The 17,503-nt window shown below is 38.0% G+C and overlaps 1 protein-coding gene across 2 annotated transcripts in view; it reads right to left on the reverse strand.

Moving 5' to 3' along the window:
• The window catches only part of LMF1 (lipase maturation factor 1), a 739,963-nt gene that overhangs the window by 35,544 nt on the left and 686,916 nt on the right, over window positions 1-17,503 (reverse strand). For both annotated transcript variants that reach the window (XM_031945746.1, XM_003761989.4), the window contains exon 9: window positions 11,524-11,707. In XM_031945746.1, coding sequence (XP_031801606.1) covers window positions 11,524-11,707 — 184 coding nt within the window. The remainder of the gene's footprint in view (window positions 1-11,523; window positions 11,708-17,503) is intronic.

Raw genomic sequence — 17,503 nt, forward strand, 5'->3', positions numbered from 1 at the left:
GGTTTGGGGACTCATTCCAATTACTGTCCTCAGAGAATAAGTACAGAGTTATATGATAGCATTGGTCCATATAAAACTTTTCCCAACAATCAGAAGGGAAGAATAATTGTTGCTTTTGTATCATCAGCCTTACATACCTGAGATATTTGTATTTAGCTGCAAGAAACCCTTTGCTGGAAGAAAGCAAATGGGGCCTTTTTGGATGCTTGGAAAGATGTCGTTGTCTAATACTTCCTTTCCCCAAAGACAGAGGCAGAGTGACTTAGTGTGCAGAGTTTGGGAGCTATGTTTGAGTATTGTTTCTGAGACTTTCCACTCAGGTGACTAGGGCTGAATCACTGCTTCCTTGAGCTTCAGGCTCATCCATAAATGGGGATAGTAGTTGCTCATCTGTGCTACCCAATAAGAAAAATTGTTGTGACTACAGCACTTTACAAAACAGAAAAGTTCTAGAAATATGGGTTATCATTACTCTTATTAAGAGAGACATGCATCATATTACCTATCTCTGCCAGTACTTCTCAATAACACTCTACTTCAGAGATGCAGTCCTAATGGAAGCCAGATATAGACACAATAGGGTATATGTCAAAACAGGAAGAAAAGAAAACCTATTCAATCTTGAGAAAAGAAATTGAAGAATATGATAATAGTTGATTTCTGGACTGTTATGATTTTAAATGTCACTGACCTGGTAAGTAATCGGGGAGGTTCTCACAAAACAGTCATATTCAAGAAGCAAATTCCTGAGTTATAAAAAACTGGGACCCAAAGAGAACCATGACAGCCATGACAGGCTTTGGGCTTACCAATTTCAGGAGGCGTCTATCTCTCAAGGACATATATAATCCTGTGAGTTTACCCCAACTCTTTCCCAGGGTAGAATTTTTGAAGAAAATTTCTTTGTGACTGTATATTGGGCATTTGACGGCAGGAGATAAAATGTCAAAAGTTTCCTGTCAGAAGCAAAAAAAGACGACAGCCATTTTCCCCAAATTGTGTAAGCTGACAGCATCTTGTCAGCAACTGGCTATGGCAAAGCTTCAAGGGATCATCCTTTCTTTCAATCAGTACTCTGACTGAAACTAAGGCCTTTTAAACATGGTCAATCTTTTTTTTTTTTTTTTTAATAGTTTTTTATTTATAAGATACATGCATGGGTAATTTTTCAGCATTGACAATTGTAAGACCTTTGGTCAATGAATCTTAAACACAGAGAGCATGTCTACTACTTTAAACTATTCAAGTTAAAAATTACATTAAGATTTTTTGGTTTATCTTATATTAAAAAGAATCTAATTACATCTTTACAGCATAATCTTTATTGAGTAATCTTAGCACAGGCCAGACAAAATTTCTTTTTCTGTAAAATGAGGGAGTTTGAACCCTTTTTTTCTTTCTGCTCTATACCTCTAAATGCCATATTTTCTGTCTCCAAATATATGTACCAGAAGGGTTAAAGTAAGACCCATAGAAGGTTTGAATCCATCCCATGCTTGAGTAGAAATCTCCTTTACACCATCCCTAAATGTCATGGAAGCCTCTGCCTGAAGATTTCTAATGATGAGGAACTCATTACCTCCCCAGGCCCCCTATTCCACTTTCGGATAGATTAATAGTTTGAAAGGGTTGAAAGCTGTCTCCCTAGCTTCTACCAACTTTTCCAAGGGCTGTCCTCTGGGGCTTTGTAAAGCAGGGCTAATCACTTTCACGTGACAATCCTTCCAACATTGGAAGACAGCTATCATTTCATCTTCTACATCTGCTTTTCTCTAACCTATCACTTACAATTCCTTCCCCCTGTCTATCCAACACCCTTTCTAAAATATGGAACCCATACAATCTTCCAAATCTGCTGAGTTGAACACCACAGGCAGCTGACAGAAGGAAACAGAGCAAGAATTGTGGCCATATAGACTCTGATGCAAAGATAAGATTGTGGTGCAAAAAAACAGTCTGAACCAGAAAAAAGCAGTTTTCTTGGGTGATAGATACATGTTTTGCTTTGTTTTTTTCTTTTTTTTTTCTCTTTTCCCCCCCTCAGGCAATTGGGGTTAAGTGACTTGCCCAGGGTCATACAGGCCAGATTTGAACTCAGATCCTCCTGATAGAGCTGATGCTCTATCTACTATCACTATATATCTATACCATCTAGCTACCCCATGTTGTTTGTTTGTTTGTTTGTTTTGTTAAAGCAGCTCTTGACCTTCTGACGCAGGGAGAATTAGTGATCTTGGAGTGAGGGGCTTCATCCAGACCTACTGTCTCTTTTATTTCAAACTGTGAAGAGCTGACTACAGTCATAATCTTTGCTTCCTGCTAAGAGAGGGATAAGCATACCTAATGCAGATTAAATGAAATTCCATTGAGGGATAAATAAAAAACCATGGCCCAAGGGAGCCTGTTATGTCACTAGAGAAGAATCTCAAAAACAACTGACAGAAAATACCACTCGAAAAAAGACAGGGAGAAAAGCAGAGTTTAGAATCATAGCAACTTTTGAACACTTACTACATTACTGAAGGATGTCTTATGCCTGTGGTTTAGCTTTTTGTGCCTCTAGTGAGTGACTTGCAGTCAGAAAATATCATCTACTGGCTTGATAGCAGTAGGAAAAATGAAATGACATTCTAGAAAGTTAATACTTAATATAAATTTGGGTTTAAAGAGAGACTACCACTTATTTGTTTGCACCAGTCAAATATAATTTTCAGACTTGATACATGGCAGCCACAAGCCACAGATTTCTTATATAGAATTGTATATAATAACATTTTATTCATTCTAGACAGGATGGCCATTTCCTCCCATCCCTGCCATTGATTGATTTATTAATTTCATAGACTCTTAAGACTGGTAGGGATCCCAGAGGCCATTTAATCTATTTCTTACCCTTCTACCTCTCTCCAAGTGGCTAACCAGCTTTCGACTGAAGACCTTCAGGAAAGGTCAACTCATAGTTTCCTAAGACAGTCCAATCCTCTTTAGGACAGCTCTGACTATTAGGAAGGTTTTCCTTATATTGAAATTTACCTCTCCAACTTTGGCATACTGCTACTAATTAATCCTCTGAGACCAAGCAAAATGAATGTAATCTCATATAACAGCCCTTTAAATACTTGAACACATGCATCAGATTCTCAAGTCTTCTCTCCAAAGGCAACATTCCCAGTTCTTTTAATGAATTCTTGTTTGACATAATTTCAAGGTCTTCTCATAATCAGTGTTAGTTATCTTTTTTTGGAAATCAATGTCAATTGGTTCAAAGTTCCATGAAGGACCAGAAGAATTGTACATAGTTAATCTATATCAGATTGCTTTGCTGTCTTGGGGAGGGAGGAGATAAGGGAAGGAGGAAGAAAAATTTGGAACACAAAGTCTTGCAATAATGAATGTTGAAAACTATCTTTATATGTATTTGGAAAAATAAAGCTCAACTAAAATTTTTTTTAAAATAAGATACTCAGAACTAAACATAGTAATATTCAAAATATGGTCTGATCAGGACAGAATACAGTAGAAATGTCAATCATCTCTCTCATCCTATCTTTACCAATGTTGTAACCTAAGCTTTTATGATTTCTAGTACCATATCAAATTTTTTGTTTAATGAATAGTACTCTAGCCATACTTTTTTCATTCTATACTTGTATAACTGATTTTAAAATGCAGGAGTATGCATTTATCTCTATTATATTTCAGCCTATTGGGCAAAAGACTTTTCTGGATTTTGATTCTGTCATCAAATTTTTCTCCAGAATATTATGCTATTATCTCTGTGGACATTCTCTGTCTCCCTATTTGTTTGTTTCTCGCTGTCTCTCTCTTTGTCTCTCTGTCTCTGTCTCTCTCTCCTGCTTCTTCCTTTCTGTCTGCAAATATACCCAAGTCTCTCCCATCCTTAAAAAAATAAACAAAACCACAAACATCCTTTTCTCATATCATACCTATATCTCCCCTTTCTTAGTTAAATTTGCAAAAAAGAAGCACTATCTTTAGTAACCATCATTTCTCTCCATAGTCTGGTTTCTGGCACTATCATTCATATGAAACTGCTTTTTCCAAAAGTACCAGTGATTCTGTAACTGCCAAATCAAATTGCCTTCTCCTCATTTCTCATGTTTGTATGTGTATGTGTATGTGAGACAGAGACAGAGACATAGACAAACAGATACACTGCTCTTTCTTTGTTCTCCTCCTTTTCTGATCACTCTTCTTAGTGTCTTTTTGCTAAACTTTCATCCAAGCTCACTAATTGTGGTTGTTCCTAAGACTCTTCTGTCTAGGATCCACTTGGTGATCTGATAAGTTCCTATGGGTTCAATTATTATTACTATGCAGATGTTATATGTAAGTATATATATATATATATATATATATATATATATATGTGTGTGTGTGTACATATATATATATATATAAATGAAAAGGCATTTATTATAATATGCAAAATATTATTTTATACCTGGAGATACAAACAGAAAAGTAAGATGGTTCTAATGCTCAAGGAATTCACATTCTAATGGGGGAGACCATAAATATAGAAGGAATGGCTCCCATCATTAGGGTGACCTGATAAAGTAGATGATAATGATGACTTTTCTTTAAGGTATTTTCCCTAATAAAAATCATGTCAGCTTCTGATGTTGAACCATTTATCAATCAAAGACTGGTGGTGAGAACTTTCTTTTCTGGGTCTTCTGCAGTGGGGGTTAAAACGTTAGCAGAAGCACTTGCCAGGCTGCTCCTTCACAATGACCCTTTCCCCCCAGTAATGCCTGGAATAAGGGCAGGGGAATGGATGGGAAGTGTTGAGATTCCCCAGACTTTTGGCAAAGCGAGGGGATGGCTGAGGTAGGGGTGGGGGTTTGCCTTGCCTTGCACATACTGCTTCCTGGCTCTCTCTCAGGGTGCTTTGCAGCTTCAGCCAGGCTAAATTGGCTCATTTTTCCATAGGTGGCGGTTGGTTAGCAGTTGTAGGGGATTGCTGGCTCTTTCTCCACAGGAGTTGCTTTCCCAGACACGGGCTGTGGGGTGTGGGCTACGGGCTACTTCTGCCACTCCCAGAGCTCCTGGGCTGACTTGCCAATTGGCAGCAGTTACTTAGAAATAGAGGGAAGAAACCTAGCCTTGGTCTTTCTTCTGAGCTCCAGTTTTACATCACCAATTCCCTATTGGACATTTCAAAAGAAATGCCCTGAAGGCATCTCAAACTCAACAGGCTTAAAACAAGGTCATTCTTTCTTCTTCTCTCCTAAGCCCTACTCTCTAGTAAACTTCCCAATTACTTGAGAGAACATCAATAGGTTTTGGAATTGTCATTCTTGATAGCTCACTTTTACTCTACAGATCCAATCAACAATTGCCCAATCTAAATCATTTGTATTGTCCCAGTGTCTCTTGAATATGTTGTTTTTTACTCACAATCACCACCTAGTATTGGACTCCATTATTTCTGGTCTGGAATTCAGTGATAACTTTCTAGAGGGTCTCCTTTCCTCAAGTACCTTTCCAGTCTTATTTATTCTCCACATAGATGCCAAAGTAAGCTTACTAAAGAGCAAGTCTGTCCATGTCTCTCCATGAATGAAATAGTAGCTTCCTACTATTTACATAAAGTCCTTTGCCTGGACGTTAAAAATTCACATCCCGACCCCTTCCTACCTTTCCAGTCTTTCCTGCCTATTTATTATTCCTTGCATATTCTCCACTCCATCACTGTGTCTTTGTACTGCCTGCCCCTATCCCCAGAATACTCTCCCTTCTCTCCTTGACCTCTTAAAACTTATGACTACCTTCAAAACTTAACTCAATTGTCACTTTTTACAGGACACTTTTTCCTGCTCTTCCCCTTTCCTCGACAGTCCTAACACTGCTCCTAGAGCTTTCCTCGCTTAGCTCATTTTTCATATTGATCTATGTATTTATTTGCTGTTTTCCAGATTAGAATGTGAGATCCTTGGGGGCAGCAACAGCTGGGCATGTAGTAATTAAAAGATTTAATTGTTGATTCACTGATTGATCTAAAACGAAACAACTTTGATATTTCATTCACTATGTTAATAAAAAAAAGTTATGTGTCTTTCATTTAAATTCATTCAATGACAGGCAAATACATATTTAGTAGGGGCCAAGAGGAATAGTTGATAGAAACCTGGTCTTAGAGTAAGCAACCCTTGCTAGTCCAAGTAACTTATCCTCTCAGTGATTCAGGCAACTTTCTATGACTATAAACTGCTGATCTGTATTGGTAGAAGAAGCTTCCTTATTGGGAGTTATCTATACCACTGAAATCCCAGTTCTAGATACTCCCCTTTTTCCCCTTTCTACTGTACCAGGTTTTGGAGGAGATGAAAATAATTTAAGACATGGTCCCTAATTTCTTAAAATTTATATGCTTTCTCTTCTCTAGATTAAACATCTCCCGTTTCTTCCATTGATTTTCTATGATACTTGTGATATAGCAAAACCAGGAAAAATCCTAAAGCTTAGGGTGAATTAATACACATGTTTGGGCAAAATGATTCAGGTGACAGTAATATTGTAAACTGTTTTGGTCAGACCCCATCTGGATTATTCTGTTCACGGTTTCAAATTCCCTTCCTATCTTGGACATCCTTTTGTGACTATACTCCAGTTTGGAAAGATATTTCTTAAAACATGGTATCCACTGAGGGACATAATATTACTGATTTGGTCTGATCAGGGCAAAGTTCAGTGGGACTATCCTGGACCTTAGAATTCTAATGATATAATTCAATAAAGTAAATATTTATGTCCGACTCTTTTTATACAGCAAAATAACTGTTTAGACATGTATACATATATTGTATTTAACTTATACTTTAACATATTTAACATGTATTGGTCAACCTGCCATTTGGGGGAAAGAATGGGGGTAAGGAAGGAAAAAGTTGGAACAAAAGGATTTGCAACTGTCAATGCTGAAAAATTACCTATACATATATCTTGTAAATAAAAAGTTATAATAAAAAAGTAAATATTTATTAGCTACCTTCACCATGTACTAAGAAATCTAAAAATCTCAACATTATTAATGTTTCAGAATGGGTAGAATTTTGATAAGACAGAATTTCAAATGAAAAACAAAGCTTCTTTTGTTATTCTGAGAAAATATGGCGTGGAGTATTAAAAATAGATAAAGGATGAATAGGCCTTCAACACAATAATTTTTCATTGTTATAACAATCACTGTAGAACACACAATGATGGAAATTCAAAAGCAACAATGATGTTCAACATTGCATCATAGTACCCTCAGTCATATGTGACATCTCTTCCACTTTTAGCTAACATAATATTTTAATCAGTAAGGGGGAACCTTCATGAGAGTCTTTCTCTATGTTAGACTTGCAGGCTGATAACCCCAAGTTTAGCAGTTGAGGTGGCCCTTATTTTATGGTTCTGTGGAGCTATGGGATGGGCAGCTGAAAGATAAATGTTAGAGAAAGAGTGCTCTTAAAGATTCTGTTGTTAAGTCACTCTGTAATTACATCTTTGCAGATAGGTGATTCATAAGATTCACATGTTGATGTGACAGCAACCTGCCTATTTTTTGGGCCTTTTACACTGGCCTCAGTTATAGTGGCTAGAGTTCTTCCTGACCCATAATTCTATAGTTACTGTCAAAAAATAACAACTTTTATGGTAAAAAGAAGCAAAGACTAAGTACATGTGGAAATTTGTTTTGTATGACTTCAAATTTGTAATGAGTTCTGTATTTCTTGCTTACCCAATGGGAAAAGGTAAGGGATAAGGTGGAATTTGGTACTGAAAAAATAATAAAATTGAACAAAATTTTTTAAAAAGAGAGTAGGTACAGAAAAGTATTTAGGATACACTTTCTGATGGAGATTATAGAAGCAAGTTTTAAGACATTACTTATTAATAAGGGCTATGGGACTTCCTGTGTAGTGATTAAATTAATTGAACCAATATTTACCAAATTTGAATTAAACAAATATTGGTTTATAATGTGCAAGACAATATAAAAAAGGTAAAGATGAGAAACTAAAAACATGCAAAATACATAATAAATATGTGGAAAATTGGGGAAAAATCCAGAAGCAAAATGTTCTACCATTCTACAAAGTAGAATGTGATAAAGGTAAATAAGAAATTTAGGTAAAATTCTGTAAGAAAGTTTGGCGTGGGATCATGAGACAAATATTGTTCACTGAACATTATACTTCTCTATAAAAATAACCCAGGATCATAGTAGCCTTTTGGGGGCATTCCTTTCATATCACTGATTCATTTATCTTTAGTTAGCTAAAACCTCTAGAACTTCGCATCTATTATTACATTTGTTTTAAATTTGGCTTATTGTTCTAGCCTAATGAGATCTTTCTGTATCCTATTTCTGCTATTTATAATGTATTAGCCATCTCTACCAACTTTGTCATGTTAGGCATAGAATTAATATCTCTAGTAAAACCACTGATAAAACTGCTGGAGGAACAGGGACAGATCTCTGGGATACTCCCTTAAAAAGGATGATGTCAGTCCAAATCCACTGCTGGAAAAATCATCTTTTAGTAAAAAATGTATTTGAAAATTTATTCTTATCATTTTTTTGTGTGACATGTTGTTACAACTTCAATGGACAGGCCATTGCTTGGAAGGACACAAATTATGGCTCTGACTTTAAATGTCAAATTTGACTCAGTCAAGTGACACTTTTAGAGGGCTTAATCATTAACTCCACTTGCACAACGACATTACATGTCGTCTAAAAAAAATCCTCTGAATTGCATTATTAAGAAAGATGGTCTATAATGTGAACAGAAATGTTCTCATCCATCTGTTGATTCGGCCTTTGAAATTTAAAACTCTGAATGTCAGGTAATAATGATTATAGTTAACATTTTTATTAAACTTTAATCACATACACCATCTATTTTAATTCTCACAATCACTGTGATTGGTAGAGAGTGTAAATATCCTTACGTTATAGGTAAGGAAAAGGATCCTTTTAGAGATTAAGTGACTTGTCCAAGTTTAAAATAGAAGAGAAGGGAATGGAACCCTCTGGTTCCTGCTCCAGTGCTTTTCCCCTTACAGAATGGTGAGGTGAGACATTCGTTGAGCAAACATTTAATAAGTTTGAGAACCATGCTTGCAGTATCCCACAAGTTTATGATGTGTCTTTAGAGGATGTAGGGTAAGTGGGAGATCTTATAGCATTTGCTTCTATTCCATTGTCAATCGGGGCAAAGTATGTTAATGTTCAAGCCACTATTAAATTTACTTTCAGACAGAAAAGGTTTTCTTCATAAAAATTCCATGAAACAGGTTAACTAAATCAGACTCTACATCCAAAAATAAGTGCACACACAGAGTTTGCTCAGGTTTCACAGTATGGGTCATATGATTCTTGAATCTATCATCATCCTTGGGACAAAAAGCACTAAACAAAATCAGAAAATTGGCTCAAACTTTGGTTTTTGGTACTTTGGGCTTTGATATTTACTAATAGTATAACAACAAAACCTCTTTTCCTTCCACTCATACTAGAAGTTCAGCCTCCATTCATAAGCCCCATCCTATTTCTGATGATAAGGAAGCTTGGTAGATTCATCCCTCTCCAGGTTCTGGATGACCTCCCCCCAACCCCTTACTTACAAAGGCTCAGAGCATTGGAGTGAGATTCAATATAGACACCTTATTGGCTTTAGCCCTAGTGTGGTTCAGAACTCCTAAATGCAAGTGATCTCCTAGCCTTTTCTTGTCAAGTAGAGATTACCAGCAAGTGCTACAATGCCCTTCCTAGTCACTTAGCTGTGAAATCTCTGAACTGGAGAATAATCTACCTTATACTAACAACCTCTGAGGATTTTTGAGAAGTCTTTGTAAATTTTAAAATACAACTAATATGAGTTATTGCTATTATTACTATTCATAATATCCTGCTCACATGACCAGAAAAGGTGGCAAATGGGAAAAATACAAACAGATAAGTAGTGGACAGACATCAACATGACAGTCCTTTGTTGTTTAAAAAAAAAAAGGTACCTTAGGTTAATTAAGATAATTCTATTACAGTATAAAAGTAGAGGAATGAAAAAGGAGTAAAAACAGTGACATTGCAACCTAGTACTCCCTGGGCACATATAACAGAAAATATGGAAAGGCTAATCCAACCTAAACTTAGTCCTAGCTTGTAAAATTCGACCACCTAGACATTATTTTCCATGACAAATTTTCAGACCATAATTGGACCTCCTATATATTAACAAAAGAGGCATAAAGCACTATGAAGTGTATAGTAATGCACTTCAACAAGGGGATTAAAATAGAGATGCCAGAATTTAGAGAAAATGTGTTCCACCACATATTCTTCTATAATAGAAATGTTAGCTATTGTTATCATGATATTATCTTTGCCATGGAAGATCACAGAGTCATAGAATTTCAAAGCTCTTAGAGATCATCTAGTCCACACTTCTCATTTTACTAATGAGGAAAGAGAAGCCCTGTTTTTTTTTCCTAAGGTCACACAAATAACAGAGAGCAGACAGAGGATTTGGGATGAGCTTTTTGACTAAAAACCCAGTTCCGCTCCACCATGCTGCCTCCTAAATTTAAGGTGATGATAGCTCTGGATAAAGGAAGAGAATTTGGATGTAGCCTTGTGCCTCCTGCTTATACTTTCATAATTTTCCACTCTGGTCATCTTCTCTCCATCTGCCCTTTCTGACCTTACACCTTCCCGGCCACTAAGTCACCAGAAATCTTTTCCCCAGGAATAGTGGAGGTATCTTAATCACATCTGGAACTATATCCCTTGAGCCTGGACTATCTTGGTAGTATGTCATGCAGTCCTCTCTATATCTACTCATCCACATTGGGAAATGGGAGGGACCGAGCATTTATTATGTGTTTACTGTGTGCCAGGCACTGTGATAAACCTTATTTTTTGTTTTTAAACAGTTACTACTGCTTCAAACCTGGAAGGTAGGTGCTTTACTTATTTCCATTTTATCATTGAGGAAACTGAAGCAGACAGAGGTTATTTGACTTCTACATGGTCTCACAATTAGTAACATGTCATGAACTTAAGTCTTTCTGATTCCAGGGCCCAGTGGTCTATTTCTTGAACCATTGGTCTTGGGGTCATTTCTTTGAGCACATCCACACTCTACTCCCTTACTCTTTTTCTACTTCTGAAACTATAACCAAACCAATACTGTCAATGTTACTAGAAAGGGCATATCAGTCAACTCTCGCATTGCTCTATTATTATCCCTGTGGCTTTCCAAGTCAGAACAGCCCTCCCTTGTTTTCCACTTCTGGATAAGTTTTATTTTCTCCAGAATATAAGCTCCCTGAAATGTGGGGCTATCTTGATTTTGTATTTATATCCAACGTTGCCACATAATAGGTACTTAATAAAATTTTTTTTTTCTCATTCATTCTTTCGGGGGTGGGAGGGGAATGGGGCTGTTATGTATCACTGGATTTGTCTTCAGGACTGCATTTTTTTTTCCTGAAATGTCTTACCTGGAAAGCAGCAAACCACATGAGCCAGTCTAGCCGGTAGTGGTATGGAGAGATCATACACGGTCTCCTCTTCAAGTCCCCAGGCTTACATTTGAACTCATATTCCTCCCATACTGCAGTGGAATCATTGGCTACAAGGCTGGAAGTGCCCTGGATGATGACCTCAGTCCTCTCCTTGGTAATACTGTGGGGAAACATCAGAGAGTTAGAGCAGGTCATCATGTGATAAGCCATTAAAATCTTCCCTGATTCATTTTGCTACTGGTGGGAGACTTGAATCCTGTTGGCTTTTTCCAGGAATATAAGCTTCCTTTGTTTTGTTTTGTTTTTTGTTTTTCTTCTTTTTCTTTTGCTGAGGCAACTGGGGCTAAGTGAAGTAGAGAGCAGCTGAGGTCACCTTTGAACTCAGGTCCTCCTGGCTCCAGGATTGATGCTCTATTCACTGGGCCATCTAGCTGCCTCTTCCTTTGGCTTTTGAGAGAGGTTTTTGGCTTGCTAGAGTAGGCCCCCCCTCCAACTCACTGTCTTTTGGATTGACATCCTGGGTTACCCTATTTTCCTATCCCTCCCCAAAGCAAACAAAGGTAATTGAGATTCATAATTTTTCTTGTATTATACAGAAATTTAAATGTAGGCCCAAAATTTGAATTCATCCCTATGTCCACTTGAGTAGGGACCTGACACTCCCTCCTGTTTCTTTCTCTTTGTTGACTACTGAGATTTATTTGGAATTCAGTTCAGTCTATGTTCCAAGGTAAACTTCCTCCATTATGTCATCCTGTGCTACCTATTACATCTTTAAGCGGGGCTTCTACAAGAAGTCCAATGGCACTGGGGCTCTGGACCAGTAATAATAATCACCACTGCTCCTTTTTTTTTTTAAATATACAAGACTTATCTTCTCACAAACCAAAGGAATAGGCGAGTATAGATTTGTGGGTAGAAGTTTTGCCATTTTTGTCTCAAGCCCAATCTACTTTCTGGCACTCTTGGGATCAGGAATTGTAACTGGCTCCCTGGGCATAGTATGGTGGAAGACGCCAGGTTCCAGCCCAATGCTTGTGAGCAGAAAGTGGCTGAGTGGGACCGAAGGATGCTAGAGAGGGAGAACTGAGGGGAACACGGGTCATTGTGGGGAGAGGCAGCAATCGTCCAGCACTTTCTCACGAGCAAGATCCCAAATGCTTATGCAGAAGTCTCTGCTGCCACTGACAAACTGTGGCCAAGGAACAGGACACCAACAACAGTTACTGCCATCCCACTCATATGTGCAGAACTTGCTGATGATGAGTGTCTGGTCCCTGGCCAGTTCCCATAGTTCCACAGCATGAGAATGCCTTGGTCCCCAGTCCAGGTAAGTTGGACAATTCTACTTCAGTCTGGGTGCTAGCTAAGCTAAGTCCCCTTGCAGGGTCCATGCAGGGGTCCTTGTCTAGGCTGTGCCCATCAGCCACGTAGGAGGCACAAGCTGCTAGGACAGCAACTCGTCCCACATGTGTGGGGCTCTATCCCTCACTCACTCCCCATGTGACATCTACTTGGGCTACCTGCCCTCTCCTGCCAGAGGACAGAATCCCCCTTTCCAAAAGACTTCCCCCCTCTCACATTTCTAGACTGTTATAGTCTACAAAACACTGTCATCATGACAACTCTTTGAGAGACAAGGATTATTACCCTCCATTTTGCAGAAGAGGATACTGAAGCTCTGGGAGAGGTGGCTTTAGGTCACACACAAGTCAAATGGCAAAGCCAAGTTTTAAGACAAGTTTCTTGATTCCAAGTTGAGGTTCTACAGACTGTCTCTCTGTATACACTGTAATCTGTTCACCTACCGCTTTATTGTTATTGTTAATACTATTCTGGTTTTATTTAAAAGGGAACTCTAAGTACTGCCCCCTAAATTATGATCTTGGGACTCCACAGATTTGAGAGTCACCTAGGGAAAGAATTATTATTACATATTTTGTCTGTGGAGGAGGCAAGGCTTTCAGAATTTTGACAACTTGCCAATGTTCTAATGTATTACTGATAAAGCCAGCCTATAATATTGCTATATCCAGAGGGGGACAGCAGCCATGGAGCAAGCATGACAAAGCTCCATGATGCCATGGCTGTTCAGAATTGCCCCTGGTCTAGTTCTTGCTGCTCTGCCTCCCTGGGAAAAAGACAAAAAGTTTTAGCCAGTACCAGAGGCATTGGAAATTACTTTATTCAGATATTTGACAACTTTTTATATTAAAGTTGTTTTTAGTTCTTTGTAGTTATAAATTATGATGCTGTATCTATTGAATGGCAGCATAGTGTAAGTAGAAAACTGATAGGAATGAGAACTCAGAGATCTGTGTTCAAATTATGACTCAGGCCCTTATAAGATTTGTGACCATGGGCAAGTGATCCAATCAGAAGCTGTTTTCCCATCTTTTTCTCCCATCTTTAAAATGGAGGTAAATAATATGCATGTAGGGTTATGGTGAAGGAAATACTCTGTGAACATTTGTATCACCAATTTCTTGCTGTGCCCGTGTTGCTGACTGTGAACTAATCTAGAGAACTTTTCATTTCGGGTTGCTGGGGAGCTGAGGTAGTTACTATGGTAACCAGAACATCTTGATACTGAGGGAGTCACTCTTGCAAGTGACAATAGTCTATGTGAAAAAAATACTGTATGCTTAGTAGATACAAGTAGTAAGTTTAGCCCATAGCAGGCACTCAAGAAATACCTGTTGATTGACCAATTGTAACTGAGACAAGCAAAGCAGAAAAGTGGCTCCATCAGCAGGGTGGAAGGTTGGAAGGTTCCCCCTAATTTCTTATTCCTTCTGTCTTTGAACCAACAGGGTGTAAGTTTAGTTCTTTTATGGTATAATGAAGGCCACACACACACACACACACACACACACACACACACAAACTCTGAGTAACTGACTGGTTGTCTGTTCTAATGTCTGGCCTCTAGTCAGCTGAGAAAATCCCAGACACAGTGCTTAAAGAACACCCATTAATAGCTGACTCATGGGGCCCCATTAACAGCTGTCTGAAGGCATCCAAGCATGGCACCATTCTGGCTGAGAAATGGGTCTCACAAAGCTATTGCTCAGCAGCAGTTGGGGGTGGGAGCAGAAGTCATAAGGGGTTGTTAGGGCAGGAGGAGGGAGAGCTCTGCCAAGGAAAACAGAAAGTGAAAACAAAATCACTGCACCTAATTGGAAGTGTACAGAGAGGCTTAGAAAGTTAGCCCCTAAACAGGCCTCCATATATGTTCTCAGGATGCCACACAGCAAACACTATGTTCTACACCGGCATGTTACTTCCATTTCAGATATTTATACTACATTTAGGTTCTAATCTACAGTTTGCAACAGTATATACTCAGAGCTACAAAGATAAATCAGATATGGTCCCCAGACTATAAGGGGAATATGAAACAAAAATATATAATGTAATAAAAATAATTATACAGTTGCAGTGCAGCCTAGAATAGGATAAGAATATGAGAGAAGTGTAGTGTAATATCTGAGGTTTGAGGAAAGAAAGATCACTCACTTTTGCCTGGTGAGTTCCAGGAATGTTTTATGGCACAAGGGGAATTTTAGTGAGGCTTTGAACTTAAACCCACATTGGGGCAAGGGTTCTGGGAGATGTCAAGGATTCCAGTTTGTTTGTAGCACAGAATACAGAGTAAAGAAACTCCAAAAGCACAGGGACACATGAGAAGAGAACCACCGGAGTCCTATCTATAGACAGGGTTTTAGTGACAAAATTAGATATTTCCACACATGTAATTAAAATAACTGAATGGACATCACCCCTTAACTTCCAATACACACATCCTCACTCACACTGAGTTATTTGAAATTTATATGCATTTTTCCTAGGGGCAGTTAGGTGATACAGTAGATAGAGCCCTGGGTCTGGAGTTAGGAAGCCACATGTTCCTCAGTTCAAATCTGGTCTCAGACATTGAGCTATGTGACCTTGGATAATTCACTTTACCCCATTTGCCTCAGTTTCCTTATCTGTAGAATGAGCTGGTGAAGGAAAAGGAAAATCAGTTCAGTATCTCTACCAAGAAAATCACAAATGGGATAACAAAGAACAAGACACAACTCAAAAACTACTAAACAACAAAATGCTTTTCCCATCCCATCATCTTCTTTCTAGTTTCCTTTTGTTTAGGGATTCAAAATTTTTAATAAAGAAAGAGTACTAACTTGATGAGGAAATAGATGCTTGTGCTCATTTCATCCTATAATGGTCACTTTCACTGAACAAATTTCTAGAATTTGCATCATACCTAATAAGTGTTTGTCAAATGAATTAATTAATTAAAGTGACTATGACGGAATTATACCCTAGGCTGCATTATGAGCCTACAATGGAAACTTGGGATAACAATTTCTATTAAAAATAATAGTCAGTGCCTACAATATATTCTAGATTTCAATTTTCATGCCCTTGAATGTTCAGATTGAGCTAGAAATGTTTTTTTAATGGTTGACATAGGGTAGAATTACCCAAACATTATGGAAATGTTTTTAGCACATCCCTTTGGGATGTGTAACTTAACTTAAAAGAAACAGATTTCAAATCTAATGAAACACCAGTCAATCAAGTACCTACTATGTGTCAGGCATTGTGTCATGCCCTGGGAATGCAAGTACAATTGGTGAAACAATCTCTCTCTGAAAGGAACTTACATACATAATAAGAAAGATAAGTACAGATAAATATATATAAATAACATAAATATAGAAGGAATAAATATAAATATGTACAAAGCTATAAAAACAAGGTATTTTTGAGAGCGAAGGCATTAATAGTTGCGGGGTGATCAAAAAAGATTTCATGCAGAATATGGAGCTGCATCTTAATAGAAGAGACTCTAAGTTGAAGGTATGGAGGGAGTGAATTCCAGGCACATGGGATGGCCAATGCAAAGACATGGAAATAAAGGGTGGATTGTCTTGGGTGAGATACAGAAAGAAGGCCAGTTTGGGTGGAGGGTAGAAAGAGCAAGTGGGAAGGGCTTTAAAAGCTAAAAAAGAGGATTGTATTTTATTTTAGAAGCCATAGGGAGCCACTGGGATTGGCTGAATAGGGAAGTCACGTGGTCCGATAAGCATTTAAGGAAAATTGCACTGGCTGAAGGATGTAGGACCGACTGGAACAGGGAGATCAACCTGAAGGCTGCTGCATTAATCCAGGTAAGAGGTGATAAAGACTTTAACTAAGGTGACAGCTGTGTGAGTAGAGGGAAGGCACTGAGTGTAAGAGATGCTGTAAAAGAAGGAATGACAAGCTCTGACAACTGACTTGTGGGGCAAAGGAGAGTAAGGGGTTGAAGTTGATGCTTAGTACTAAGAGGGCACCTAGCAACAGTAGATGCTTAATCAATATCTACTGATTTGACCATAAGAAGCCCAGAAGCTATTCTTCTAGCTGCAGACCTCTCCTTTTAAACAACTGCTTAGAAGTGAAATTAACTGAGCCAGGAAAACAGTAACCTAATGATGACATTAATGGAGAAGGGAAGAACAGCCACCACAAAATGATCAAAAAGGAACATTATGAAAGTACTAAGAAGGCTGGCTCCAAAAAAGAGATATGAGAAGATGCCTCCCTTGTTCCTTTGTAGCAGGGGCTGGGAGTGGTTTATGACTGTGGAAAATTTCATATGACATCAGATTTTAAAAATGTATCAATCTATTTGCTGTTTTTTTTTCCTTTTTCTTTAAAATTTTATTTTATATAGGGGGAAATATAGCATATAGGGGGAAATCTAAGCAATATAAAAATAAAAGATAATCAATAAACAATTTTTTAAAAAAAGTACTGCTGAAAATGACCCCATATTTTCTGTAGCCAGTTTTACCAGAGTGATTTGATGCTTTATTATCTGCTAATATGAGCTTGCTCTTTCTTTCAATCTGTTCAATGAATGCTGGCGGCTGTGAATATTTCCACTGTTTTGGTGATTCTG

Source organism: Sarcophilus harrisii, chromosome 1, assembly GCF_902635505.1.
Source record: "Sarcophilus harrisii chromosome 1, mSarHar1.11, whole genome shotgun sequence".
NCBI lineage: Eukaryota > Metazoa > Chordata > Mammalia > Dasyuromorphia > Dasyuridae > Sarcophilus > Sarcophilus harrisii.